Source organism: Aquarana catesbeiana, linkage group LG05, assembly GCF_042186555.1.
Source record: "Aquarana catesbeiana isolate 2022-GZ linkage group LG05, ASM4218655v1, whole genome shotgun sequence".
NCBI lineage: Eukaryota > Metazoa > Chordata > Amphibia > Anura > Ranidae > Aquarana > Aquarana catesbeiana.
In genome coordinates, this window is record NC_133328.1 from 59,170,190 (window position 1) to 59,183,688 (window position 13,499).

A 13,499-nucleotide genomic window follows, 5' to 3' on the forward strand; every position below is an offset into this window, starting at 1 on the left:
ACCTTTCTGCCATCTTCGGGCCCCGTGGGGGAACGCCAGAGCCCAGTCACAAGTGCAATCCTGGTAATTTCACCACTGGTGTCAGTGTTTTTTTATTTATTTATTTATTTATTTATTTTTAAATACTTTTTTACCATTTAATTAATTAATTAATTATTTTTGTTTTTACAATTTTTATTTATTTTTCTACATATTTTTTAGGACCCCCGTTGGAGGGCTTTGGTAAAAAAAAACCTGATTCCTCACTTTTGAGACAGAGAAAAGAGACTTATCACAGATTCATCAGTCCCTTTCTCTGCAGCCTCAGCTGCACAGAATAAATGAACAGGAATAGCTCTGTACAGAGCTTACTGTTCATTCATAAACTAAGGCAAAGTAAACACAGTTTGAATGTTAAAAAAAAAAAAAAAAAATCGGTACCGAAAACTGATTCTATTCATTAAAACAAGGAAGGGTCTGGTAAATGACACATTTACCTGCTTCTTCCCTGTTCTCCATCCTTACAGATCCCCCGCAGCAGCCGGCGGGAGGTGGGAGGGGGAAACCTGGCAGCACTGTGAGTGGGGCCAGAGGGGCCAGGGAAGGACACTGGAGCCCCGGGGCAGAAGAACGGCCATAGGGAGGCGGCGGGAGCGGCATGTGGAGGAACTGATGTCCCCCATTTCCCTCCGTCAGCCGCTGAATGTCTGCAAGAGGGAGAGGGGGGTTCAGCGCCTGTATGGAGGGATCGGTTCCTCTACATGCCGCCACCCCCACCACCCTCCTATCCAGGCGTACAGGGGGCCGCCGGGTCACAATGGCCACCCCTGTACATACACCCTTGTCTCTGTAATTTTGGTGTGCTGGCCATTTCTGATACATTAAGGTAATGTGTTGTCTGTGCCCCTGGTAAAGAAAAACAACCTTTCTCCTCCAACTAGGACACGTTTCCATGAAAATGCTCTAAAAAACTATTATCTTACAGAAAGTACTCAGAAAAACAAAAGCTGCTGTGTTAATGCTAGTGACAAGACTACATCATATATGTAATTTTTAATTTTGTCCATAATTCCAATTCAACTAACGTATAACTTGTGATATACTGTATATGCTCTGACTTACTACATAAAAATTGAATTACTTGTCAGCATATTATATATCTCAGGGACTCCGGAGTTGCTGTAAATTGTGCTTTCTCTCACAAAGCTATAATGAAAGTGTCTTCCAGCTGGCCTCTAATTATTTTAACAGTCTGGAAAAAATTTTGGGGAGTGTGACACCATCATTTGGCTTTGGAAGGCCCGTTCACACCTGTGCATTTTAGGTGCTGTGCACTAACAAAAAAAAACCCTGCTTGCTGCATCTTTGATGCACTTTCATGAAAATGCAAGAGTTTAATGGCAACGCACTGAAATGCATGTAAAAGATGTGAACACAGATGTGAAGCAGCCTGTTGTGGAAGCTGAGCAGAAGATTCTAGTGAAGATATCTTACTACAGAAGGACACAGGCACAGGAGCTATAAGTCAGCATTTGATTGTAAATGCCACAAATTATGCAAAATTCAAATACAGTAAAACCTTGGTTTGACAGTAACTTGGTTTGAGAGCGTTTTGCAAGACAAGCAAAATGTTTTATAAATTGATATACAAGTAGCGTCATGTAATAGCTGAGTATAAAAAAGAAGAGAGACGCCTCTATTGCTACACTTAAACCCCATACACACTATTAGATTTTCTTCAGATTTTTGTCTTCAGATTTACCAAAACCATGTAATGCAAGGGCCTGCCTGATTGCGTACAGATTGAAACTCTTATGCCCTGTACACACGATAGGATTTTCCAACAACAAAACCGTCAATTTTTTTCCGAAGGATGTTGGCTCAAACTTGTCTTGCATACACACGGTCACACAAATGTTGTCGGAAATTCCGAACGTCAAGAACGCGGTGACGTACAACACGTACGATGAGCCAAGAAAAATGAAGTTTAATAGCCAGTGCGGCTCTCCTGCTTGATTCCGAGCATGCGTGGACTTTTCGAAATTCGATCCATGTATAGCCAGCTTTAGGCTGGCCATAGACAGATTCCCCCATCCAAACAAGCAAGCTGGATGGAGGAATCCTCCTCACTGTGACATTGTATTCTGATAGCGGGGCTCCTCCTACGTTCTCAGAATACACTGATCAGCTGATTGACTACAGCCGGCTGAACAAAAAACATTTTTCAGCAGTCTTGGTCGACAGAAGTCAATCGTTAGATCGATTTCTGCCGAGCGGGAATGGCCATACATGGATCGTAATTCGTCCCAGATTCGACCATGCTGACCCAGATTCATTTGGATCTATCTATGGCCAGCTTAAGCCTATGTTGTATTGATGTGATTGGTCTGCTACAGGCAGGAGGAAGCATTTCCACTCCTGTCTCCCAAAGATCATACTGCAACACTGTTACTCTGTAGCAACACTGTTACTCTGTAGCAAGGGATACATGGGTCTGATTCACAGAAGCTTCAGCAAATACTGAAAAATTCACAATTCACCAAACCCAAACTTAGCGGCTTTTAGAATTTGGAGGAGGGGAGGGAGGGGGGACTGCTGATACCATGAAAATCCAGTGTAGCAGAAATGGCCAGCAATGTAATATCTATGGCCAAAAGTATAGCTTATGTTGCAGGGAATATCAAATACCACTGATCTTTCAGAGACACTGTGGTCCACTATTGCCCCATCCATCTATCACCTTGAGAAAAGGAAGGGGCAGGGAGGCAATGATTGCTCTGCGTCCAGGGCCAGTCTCTTGCATGTGATCGCTACATGAGAGATCACATGGGAGTTGCCACGATTAGCTGGGGGAGCCGTTAGCCTCCCATTGCTTTCAATGGGACTGCCTCCTGCAGCTTGGGTTCTCACATCTAATTTCAGGCAGGGTGCATTTGCAGGTGTAATTGCACCCTTAAACAATTTGTTGACTTTTTTTTTTCTCACTCTATTACACACATTCTTTGAATATTTGTTGTAAGTGTAAATTTAAGCCTAAAATCCTTCTAAAATCCTTATTTGTGTACACCAGCATTTACCTTCTTCACCAGAATCTCTCTAAAAAAAAATAAAAAAAATAAAAATAAAATATAACTCCTGTAGATAATGTAAGCAGTATGGCTGAATAATTTGATCTTTTTGCATTTTTTTTCTATAAACATGCCCCTAAGTACATTGGCTTATAAATCCATTGTCAGGTAAAACAGTCTCTTTATATATCAGCTGTTTACTTGTTTGGTTTGCCCTTTAATTATTTCCAAGTCTCCTTGTGTGGCGTGGGTGTTTCTGGGTGATCAGCGCCTTCTGATCAGTCAGCGTGCTGTGGCATTGGTTTTTATTAAACCCTTCTCAGTTCTTTCAGTAGAACGCCTCTTGCCTGACCTCAGCACCATGTAATATTTAATGAGCCGCTCTAATCTCCTCTGCAAGTTTCCACTGGTTGGTGCTAAAGAATTTCTCTGTATTTGAAGGTCTGGTGCAGCCAAATAATCTGCTTCCTTTCAATTCATCTTGAAATCCCCACTGGGAGAATCCAGGGTTGAAGGTCAAGTTGTACATTGAGACGTTCAGCACACTTCATAGCCTGTTCACAGATATGAATGAAAAAGTTTGAAGATTACGTTTAAACTCAGATAAAGTAAAAAATGTCTAGACCAAATTGGTTTGTAGGCAATGACCATGTGAATTAATAAATCAAACAATATTTTGTTAATGAAATTCCTTCTAATGATCCTTAAAGTGAACCTTTACTTTGTCAATGCAACTACACATCCATTTTAATACCAGCCCCACCAGCTGGAGATACTTACCTTCCCTTTGCTCCTCTGCCAACCTATTTGGAAATAGGAGAAAGGAAGACTTAGGCCATAGATTATTGAATTTTCTTTCCTGTAATCATGGGTTGCAGGAAAGAAAATCGCTTATTTTCCCCATCAACACAGTCAATGTTGATGAGGGAATCCCTCCCATGGAGTTATTGTGTTCTCCCAAAAGGGGGGTGCTTGGGGCCCTCCCTGCCGGGAGAACACAATGATTATTGCAAGTGGCTATAGCTGCTGGCAATAATCGCATGCTAGAAATCTGGCATGCTGTTTGTGCCCAAGTCGATTGATGGATCAATTTGGGTACAATCAGCCTCCCCATAGATGGTTGGAATTTTGGTTGGACCCTACTGAACCGGCCGAGTTTCAAACCATCTTGCCATAGTTGTCTAGCTTTTTTTCAGTCAGCCAAAATATGTTTGTATTCCCCCACCCAAGCAAGTGAGGTGGGTGGAAGATCCTCACTGCTATGATATTATATTCCAACGGTGATACTCCTACACTGTCAAAATACACTAATTGGCTGCAGCCCATTCGCTGCAGCCACTGATTGAGAAAAAATTTCCAACAAGCCCAATTGACAGAAGTTGACATTAGATCGACTTCTATTGAGCAGGAGCATGATTTTGATTATTATGATTATTGAGCATGATGACACATGGATTGAAATTTGGCCAGTCTCTGCTCAATCAACCAAATTTTGATCCATCTATGGTTAAATCCTTTGTCATGACTTGGGGCTTACAGAAGTCTCTCTCCCTGCGCCCATGTGACAGTGTTGGGTGTCTAAACAGCCAATTGCTGGGGACTGTTGCATACATATGGAAGGTCAGTAAGTCACATGCTCACCCCATACCTGGAAGTACTGGGTATTTTTCTTTGCTCCTGGTGGCCAAATGGGGCAACAGCGGAGTGAAAGAAAGATGTGCCAGTATGGTCACCAGTAAGGTGAACCTACACTGCTAGTGGGACTGCCAGTATGGTGCACTTGTTGCTGGTGCCCTGCAATGATAGCTAAACTGAATATAAACATAAAAGACACATAGCTTTGCAGAGCAGGATTCAGATTGAGAAAGGGAGGTCCAGAAATAGAACCCTTCAGGGTTCTAATTTATTCTCCAGTGCCACCAGTTTAACCTTCCAGAACTTGCTTACAGAAGGGGTGAGCAAAAGGATAACCTGATCAATAAGATGCTCCTTCTTTGTCCAGCCATGGGGATGCAACCAAAGAAGTGGGACCTTAGCAGCAATTTTTCTCTCACCCATCATTTGGGTATTTGGCGGTTTGGTGTATTTCTATGTTCATTTTATGCTGCAGCCACCACAACTTCCAGTCAGATCATGGAGAAGACCATGTTGATGACTGGGATTCAATAAAGGTGTAGAAATGTAATTTAATTCGGATGGCTTCCTCTCCCAGGCTGAAACCTTTAGCCATTGTGATTATCCTCAGAGGTGCTTAATTTTACTTATTCCAGTCTTCATGGGCCTACTAGTGGTATAAATGGCAAATTACAGTGTGCAAAAGCAGATGTGAAGGAATGAGAAGTGCTGCTTCATTCTATACAGTATCAGATGTGTGGGCACAGTTGACATATAAATGGAACGACAGTAATAGTTGGGTCTTCTGTCCACTTACATTGTAATAAACCACATGCCCATGCTTATTTCATCAAGTGAGAAAAATAAAAGAACTAAAGGAACATTTAAAGTGTTGCTAAACCCAGGACACTGCATGCACTATATCTGATCTCCCGCAGTGCACAGAACATGGAAAATTCAATAGTTTTAGTAATTATACCTTTTCCCATCAGCAGTATATAGTGGTCTTGTGACTTCTATCAGTGTCTGGTTAAAGCTTATAGGAGAAGTTTTCATTCTGTTATGACTGTCCTATGGGGCTGCAGGACCCCTGACCCTCTGTCTAGACAGTGCTGATTTGGCCCTGTGCTGATCACATGCACCCTCCCCAGAAAAAAAAAGCTCTCTAGCAATACACACCAAACTGAGCATGTGCAGCTTGCACCCAAGGCTCTGTTCTAGGAGCAGATAGATTGGGGACTGTGGAAGAAGGGGAGGATAAGGGAAGACAGGACCAAACAGCCTTTTTACACAGAGGATTTGCAGAGGATTAACCCCTTAGATCCACAGTGAGTATAACAAGCATGCTTTACTGAATATACAGACTGATCTTCCAATCTGGAGGGGGGGAGAAGCTATCAATAATTTGCTGCTGACTGGAATTCCGTTTTAATGGGCATTGGATATAAAGCACTGATTCACTTTAAAGCTGGGATCACACTTATGCAAATTGGATGTGGGTTTTCCCCGCATCCAATTGGCATGACAGGAGAGTGTGACCGGCTCTCAATGGAGCGGGGCGGCTGTGGTCCGCATTTGGAAAGGGTCCTGTGCGTCTTTGGCTCTGAATCAGGGGTGAATTCAGGCAGAAATTCAGACCTGATTCGCATTTGAATCGGTACCCCCTGCCGTGAGCCACGGCCGCAGCAAGTGAACCCACCCTAAAGCAAATCAGTATTCAGAAAAATATGCAGGCTGCCATTACTGACCTCTAGTTGCCTGCCATTGTACTGAATTGTCTGACCCTGGTTCCAGTATTTACTACGCTACTTACCTGGAATAAGCATAGCTCCCAACTCTGCCTGATTTCGAGGGACTGTCCCTGATTTGGAACAAAAGTCCTCTCTCCCACTCTGTCCCTCCTTCCTCCTCATCTGTCCCTCATTTTGGTCTGATCTATATAGTTTTATATAAAATGTACTATTTATTTTTCAAATAGTGCTATACCTTTCATCCAATTTTTAAAACTGCTGCATTTGTAAATTTCAAATGCCAATATAAAGGAATAGCTGCGGTAAAAAAAAGCACTTGCAAGTTCAACTAATCTTTTCTTTTGTTTAAATCTCCTTTTAAAGGGGCGTGACAAGGGGTGTGTCCTATGCCGACATACTTTTGCTAATAGGTGTCTCTCATTCCCATCTCCAAAATATAATATGAATAAGCATGCAGCAAGGACATCAGGTCTTCTGATTTGCACACTGGCTCTGGGTCGGCGACTCAGAAAGCTTTAAAGCCGCTGGCCATACACAGCTTAAATTTTGGCCACAATTGCTCCTAAATTGGCCAAAATTCATGCACCAACAGCAGCAGTGTTGGCCTCTAATAGGATGCAGTCACTGTTTGCCAATAATTTTCCATCCAGTTCAGCCGATTTTTTTTTAATCTGACTTTTGTTGATGGAAAATTATTGGCAAACAGTGACTGCATCCTATTAGATGCCGACACTGCTGCTAAGTACAATAGCAGATAGTGGAGTTTCCTCCATCCACGCTGTTTATTGTGGATGGCAAAATCAATTGATTTGAAACTTGTACGGCTGGCTTTAGGCAACTAGCATTTTTAGAAGGAGAAGTCAGTAGTGACAGCTTAGGTTTCTCGCAGGTTTTCTATTTCCAACTAATAAACTAGGAAGGACGGCATTTTTTCTGTTCAAAAATCTGGAAACTCCATTTTCAAAAGGACCAAAACAAGACCAACCCAGAATATTTCTTTTTTTTTTTTTTCCTCCTTGAACACAATCCCTTTGGTGAAGCTCAGCCCACTAAAACTCGGCTCCTGCACCTGGAGCAATGGAATTCACTCCTCATTTAGAAGGCGTCCTAATTCACTGGCTCCAATCTTAGAAGGAATGCCTTTCCTGGAGGCGTCTGAATCAGACCTAGTCTTTTTTCATCTCTTTGTTTCTCCTCGAAACTGATTAAATTTTTTTTTTTTTTTTTTTACTCCGAAAAGCCGTTCAGTTTGCTTTTTTTTCTGCAGGAGTTGACATTAGCCTTCTTTTTTGTTGTTGCCGTCAGTCTGTAAGATGTCTGGGAGCTGTAATGCAAGAAGGAGCTAGAGACTGCCGACAAAGCTCAGCGTAAGTTTTGCTTTCAGCAGGTCAGCCACCGCCGCCTCTAGACTCCTGATCTAATTCATATTATTTAAAGAAAGTACGTGGCTTGCCGAACAAAGGCGTGCTTGTGTTGCGTCCGCCGCGCATTGCTCAGATCGGCAGTGAGGTACCTCCTGTGTTTGCTTTCCTTTGCCAGGGAGGCATTTAAATATTAACCAAAGCCGAGTGCGTGTATGGTTAAATGCTTTTGCTTAGACTTCCCTTCCTGCGTTTACTCTGATTCAAATTACAGGCTGCAGAGTCCAGCTCCACCTGATTCCACTGGGTGTGGAGCTGTTTGGACAGGCTGGAAGTTCTCCGGAGGGACAGAGGGCTGGAAAATTTCAGGGGTTTCTTGACTTTTCTCTGATCAGCGATGGTAGACGCTTCGTCCTCCTTGTCCTTGACCTGAGAAAAAAAAAACGTGACGTTGTAATGATATGGTGAAAATGTGAAAAGGGACATTTTGCGTCTCCAGCTGTTACACCTATTCATGATTTTGCTTTCAGGAATATTCAAGACAGATCTTTCCTCAAAGTTTACAACAAAGATCCGGCTCAAGCATTCAACCACACGCCCCGGGCGGTCAATGGAGACGTAAGAGTGAGTACCTGATTTTTTTATTGTCATTTATTTCTGAACAGACACAACTGTGAATGAGCTGCTAAAACTATATTATTCATTTACTGTGTGGCTTTGCAGTGCTGCCCATGACTGTGCTAGCTGCCGTGTTAGCCCAAAGGTGGTAGTTGCCAGTTTTCTTTTATGGGATCGCTAGACAGGAAGTTATCTGTGCACTGGAGAACTACGCACCCTACTATATCACCTTCATTTCGTAATATACTGTGCTGTGATCACCACCTGAAGCTTTGACATTATCTTCAGATATTAACTACTTCCAGTCCGAGCCAATTCTGACATTCCTCTCCTACATGTAAAAACATAATTTCTTTGCTAAAAACTTCTTAGAACCCCCAAACGTTATATATTTTAAATTGAGACCCTAAGGAATAAAGTGGTGGGTGTTGCATATTTTTATGTCACACGATATTTAAAGGGTTACCAAAGTCAATTTTAAAAACAAATTAAAATAACAAACCAGGGGCGTAACTACCACCATAGCGACCCATTCGGGCGCTATGGGGCCCGCAGCCGAGTGGGGTCCAGTGAGGATGAGAGCGCAGCGCCGGCACAGTCTCCCAGCCAGGGGAAGAGAGGAGAGAAAGAGGCGAGCTGTCCGTATCAGCAGAGAACTGAATTGCCCGATGTAATAGCTTTCATTAGAACTTCCAGTGTTCCCGGGGCTCACGTCACATAGCTCCACCTCTTGGCCCGGCGCCTTTGATAGACAGAACGCCGATCCAATGCGGGACATGTGACGTCATCAAAGGCTTCGGGCCAAGAGGTGGGGCTATGTGACAATGAGCCCCGGGAAGACGCGAAATTCAAATGAAAGCTATTACAGCGGGCAATCCCGCTCTTTGCTGATCCAGGTGGCTTGCCTCTTCCTCTGCATAGGTGAGGCTGTATGGGGCACAGGCAAACCAGGCTGTATGGGGCACAGGTCACGCTGTATGGGGCACAGGTCACGCTGTATGGGGCACAGGCAGACCAGGCTGTATGGGGCACAAATCACGCTGTATGGGGCACAGGTCACGCTGTATGGGGCACAGGTCACGCTGCATGGGGCACAGGTCATGCTGCATGGGGCACAGGTCACGCTGCATGGGGCACAGGTCACGCTGCATGGGGCACAGGTCACGCTGCATGGGGCACAGGTCACGCTGCATGGGGCACAGGTCATGATGTATGGGGCACAGGTCATGCTGTATGGGGCACAGGTCACGCTGTATTGGGCACAGGTCATGCTGCATTGTGCACAGGTCACGCTGTATGTGGCACAGCTCACGCTGCATTGACACTAGGGCAGCTGTGGGGGGGGGCTGTTTGCGGGGGGCCCCATACAACATTTTGTTATGGGGCCCTGCTATTTCTAGTTACGCCCCTGTAACAAACATGTTATACTCACCTACTCTGTGCAGTGGTATTACACAGAACCACCCTGAACCTGCTCCTCTTGGGTCCCCCACCAGGGAATCTGGATCCTCCTCTTCTTTTCTTCATGTGTTCCCATAGCAAGCCGCTTGCTATGGAGGCACACAGGGGTTGATTTACTGAGGGCAAAAAGACTGTGCACTCTGCAAGTGCAGTTGCTCCAGAGCTTAGTAAATGAGCAAAAGCTCTGCTGACTTCCATCATCCAATCATGTGCAAGCAAAAATGCATTTTTTTAAAAATTTCCTTGCATGTGATTGGGTGCTCTTTGCAAAGGGAAGCCTTACCTCATTTACTAAGCTGTGGAGCAACTGCACTTGCAGAGTGCAACTGCACTTTGCAAAGTGTACAGTCTATTTGCTTTTAGTAAATCAACCCCACAGTGTCTGCGTGCTCCGAGCTGTGTGTCTAGACTCTAAAGCAGGGGTCTTCAAACTACGGCCCTCCAGTTGTTCAGGAACTACAATTCCCATCATACCTTGTCATGTCGGTGAATGTCAGAGTTTTACAATGCCTCATGGGATGTGTAGTTCTGCAACAGCTGGAGGGCCGTAGTTTGAAGATCCCTGCTGTAAAGAGTCGCGCTCCATAGACTTACACAGTTGTACTTCGCCCCGCCTCCCACTTCTGCCGCACTGCATTTGAATGACAGCAGGAGGAGCCAATGGCTTCTGCTGCTGCTCGAGTGCTGGGTGAAGAGGAAGAAGGGAGAGTAGGTGCAGCTGTGCACAGAGCTGGATTTATTCTCCTGTCTCTTCCCCTTCACATAGGGAAGGGTGGGGCAGAGATATAGAAAATGTTTTTTTACCTTAATGCAAGAAATGCATTAAGGTAAAAAACATTTTTAGCTTTAGTATCACTTTAAGCAGCAGTTTTTCAAAATGCACATTTTTTGTTAAAAATACACTTCAATTATTTTAATGCACAAATCACAATATAATACCCAATTATTTGGTAAAATATAAAAGATGATGTTATGGCAAGTTAATAGATACCAAAAATGCCACAGTTTAAACTCACATCTGCCATTTACATAGTGTGTAGTGCGATCGCAGTTTACATATGCGTGAGGGACCCACGTTCACATTTGTGTGTGATCGGGGGAATTGGGGCGCTTTACATTTTTTTACTTTTTTTTTTTTATTACACTGTATCGTTAGGTTTTTTTTAATATACTTTTTCTATTTCTATTATAAGGGATGAACAACATCCCTTGTGATAGCATGGGCCATGACAGATCCTCTATAGGGAGAGATCTGGGCTCTATTAGACCCCAGATCTCTCCTTTGGCCTCCAAAGCATCTGATCAAACCAAGATCCCTTTGATCAGATGCTTGCTCAAGCCAGTAATGGCTTGTTTACACGAGACTGAAAGCATAAGTGGCAAAATCCTCGTCACTTCGGTTTCTGACATAACACAATTGGAGGAACAACATCAGTTTCTGTCACTGTGTACCAGGATCCCGGATGTTGCTGGTTTCATCCTCACCAGGCTCTCTGATCACACAGGAAAGCCCGGTAAAGGTGGCGGCGGGAAGGGGGTGGGACCCCCTTTCACCGCCTGGAAAAGTTATTCAGGGGTTTCTTAGCCACTAGGATTACTTTTACAGTAAAAGGAATCGTCAGCCGAAGAAAATTCTATCTTGATCATTGCTGCAGTGATGACCGACATATCACCCTTCCAATCCAGCAACGTACCAGTACGTCGCTGGATGGGAAGCAGTTAGGCTGCATTCACACCTGAGCGTATTCTTTTCAGGCAGAAAGTCGCAGACATTTAGTGCAATTTTACCTTTATTTTTGCTGTGTTTTTTTGCCGCGATTTTGTACAGGTCAAAAGGTCACCAATGTAAAAGGCAGAAAAACGCCTGTAATCTGCCTAGAATGAAGCTCATGTACTTTTTTGAGCTTCAGGCATTTTGCTTCAGGTGACAAAACACTCAGATGTGAACAAGTGCCATTGAAATGAATGGAATTTTGCTTGTTGGGCATTTTTCAGGCGTTTTTTTTTTTGGCGTTTTATGAGCGGAAAAAGCTCAAGTGTGAGTGAATGCAGCCTTATGTCCCGTACACACGGTCGGACATTGATCGGACATTCCGACAACAAAATCCATGAATTTTTTCTGACGGATGTTGGCTCAAACTTGTCTTGCATACACACGGTCGCACAAAGTTGTCGGAAAATCCGATCATTCTGAACCTGGTGACGTAAAACACGTACGTCGGGACTATAAACGGGGCAGTAGCCAATAGCTTTCATCTCTTTATTTATTCTGAGCATGCGTGGCACTTTGTGCGTCGGATTTGTGTACACACGATCGGAAATTCCGACAACGGATTTTGTTGTCGGAAAATTTTATAGCCTGCTCTCAAACTTTGTGTGTCGGAAAATCCGATGGAAAAAGTCCGATGGAGCCCACACACGGTCGGAATTTCCGACAACACGCTCCGATCGCACATTTTCCGTCGGAAAATCCGACCGTGTGTACGAGGCATAAGAGTGACTGTGATGTCAGAATAAACAATGTAAAAAAGTGCCCCCTCATGAAAAGTCCATTAAACCTGATCTCCAGGCAAATATAAAATACACAAATTAGTGCAGCACTGCATTTATTAATAAATCATTATTTTTATTCTTTAAAATAAAAGGTACCCGAATTTGACCTGTATCAGCCTCTGTAAAGCAGAGCCCAGACTGGTGGAGGGAGAAGCAGCACAAGAAGCCAATCAGTTGTTCTACAGTGCTCATATCCTAACAAGGAATGTGCTGATAGGAGGAGAAGGTAGAGAAGTTAGCTGCTTCTCCTTTCATTGTTCAGTCATTGAATAAGGGAAGGACAAGACCTGTGTGTGTGTGTTATGTAACTGAAGCAGAGAAAACTCAGGTCTTCATCCTGCCAGACATGGCTGTGCGGCAAATCTTTGGCATGTGAAATGGCTTTAAAAATTCTGTATCTTGACGTTTGGAATTTAGTTTAAACATTTACATCTCCCACACTGCACTATATTGAAGACATGCTGATACTTGAATCCAAGACTTCCAGAACTGATAGATATCTGTTCTTTGGTTACTCCAACTGGCGCTTATGTCACTTCAGCAAATAATCATGATGTAGGGGGTGGGGGAGCAAACTATTGATCACTTCCAGAAGTGTTGTATTCTGCCATAAAGGATATGTTCACCTTTTCACAAAAAAGTTGAACTAACTTCAAATATCCTGACCCCTCTGGACTATGTTGGTAGCTGTGATGACCTATACTGCTGGTGTAGTAGACCATACACTGCATTGCACAGCCTTGGCACGAATATCCATCATAATGCTCTCCATGACTCATTGGTGAGTGTTTCTTTCTTCTGAGACTCTTTACTGCCTGGTTTTACCGCCCCTCCCTGGCCGCACGTGTGAACGAAGTCTTATTTGGATAGACTGTACCCTGCTGGTTTCAGCAACTGAAGCTCTTTATCTACTTTCAGCTTCTATTTCAGTAATAAGTCTTCCGCTGTGTTGGATGTCTTTCTTTGTTGCACGCACTCTATTTTCAATGTCATGCAGCTTTTCTATTTTAGGTGTTGGTGTCCCTTTAAGAGCAGCTGTAAAAATAAAAGTTCAGATCATTCCACCTGTTGGGTATGTGTGTGCAGCTCCCCGC

General features: G+C 43.6%; 1 protein-coding gene and 1 long non-coding RNA gene across 15 annotated transcripts in view; one reads left to right on the forward strand and one right to left on the reverse strand.

Annotated features, from left to right (window-relative positions):
- KIAA1217 (KIAA1217 ortholog) overlaps positions 1-13,499 on the forward strand; it is a 901,007-nt gene that overhangs the window by 749,517 nt on the left and 137,991 nt on the right. For 13 of the 14 annotated variants that reach the window (XR_012244377.1, XR_012244386.1, XR_012244385.1 and 10 more), the window contains one exon: positions 8,304-8,397. Coding sequence is in view for 2 of the 14 variants with exons in the window: in XM_073629773.1 (XP_073485874.1) it covers positions 8,304-8,397 (94 nt within the window). In the remaining 12 variants the exon portion in view is untranslated. Of the gene's footprint in view, positions 1-7,486; positions 7,780-8,303; positions 8,398-13,499 lie in introns of those variants that run through there. The other variant, XR_012244383.1, reaches the window with a different exon arrangement.
- On the reverse strand, positions 764-9,984 carry LOC141144272 (uncharacterized). Its single transcript, XR_012244387.1, has 3 exons — positions 9,824-9,984; positions 7,398-8,202; positions 764-3,601 (listed from the first exon to the last, which is right to left on the reverse strand). It is a non-coding gene; the product is annotated as an uncharacterized lncRNA (long non-coding RNA).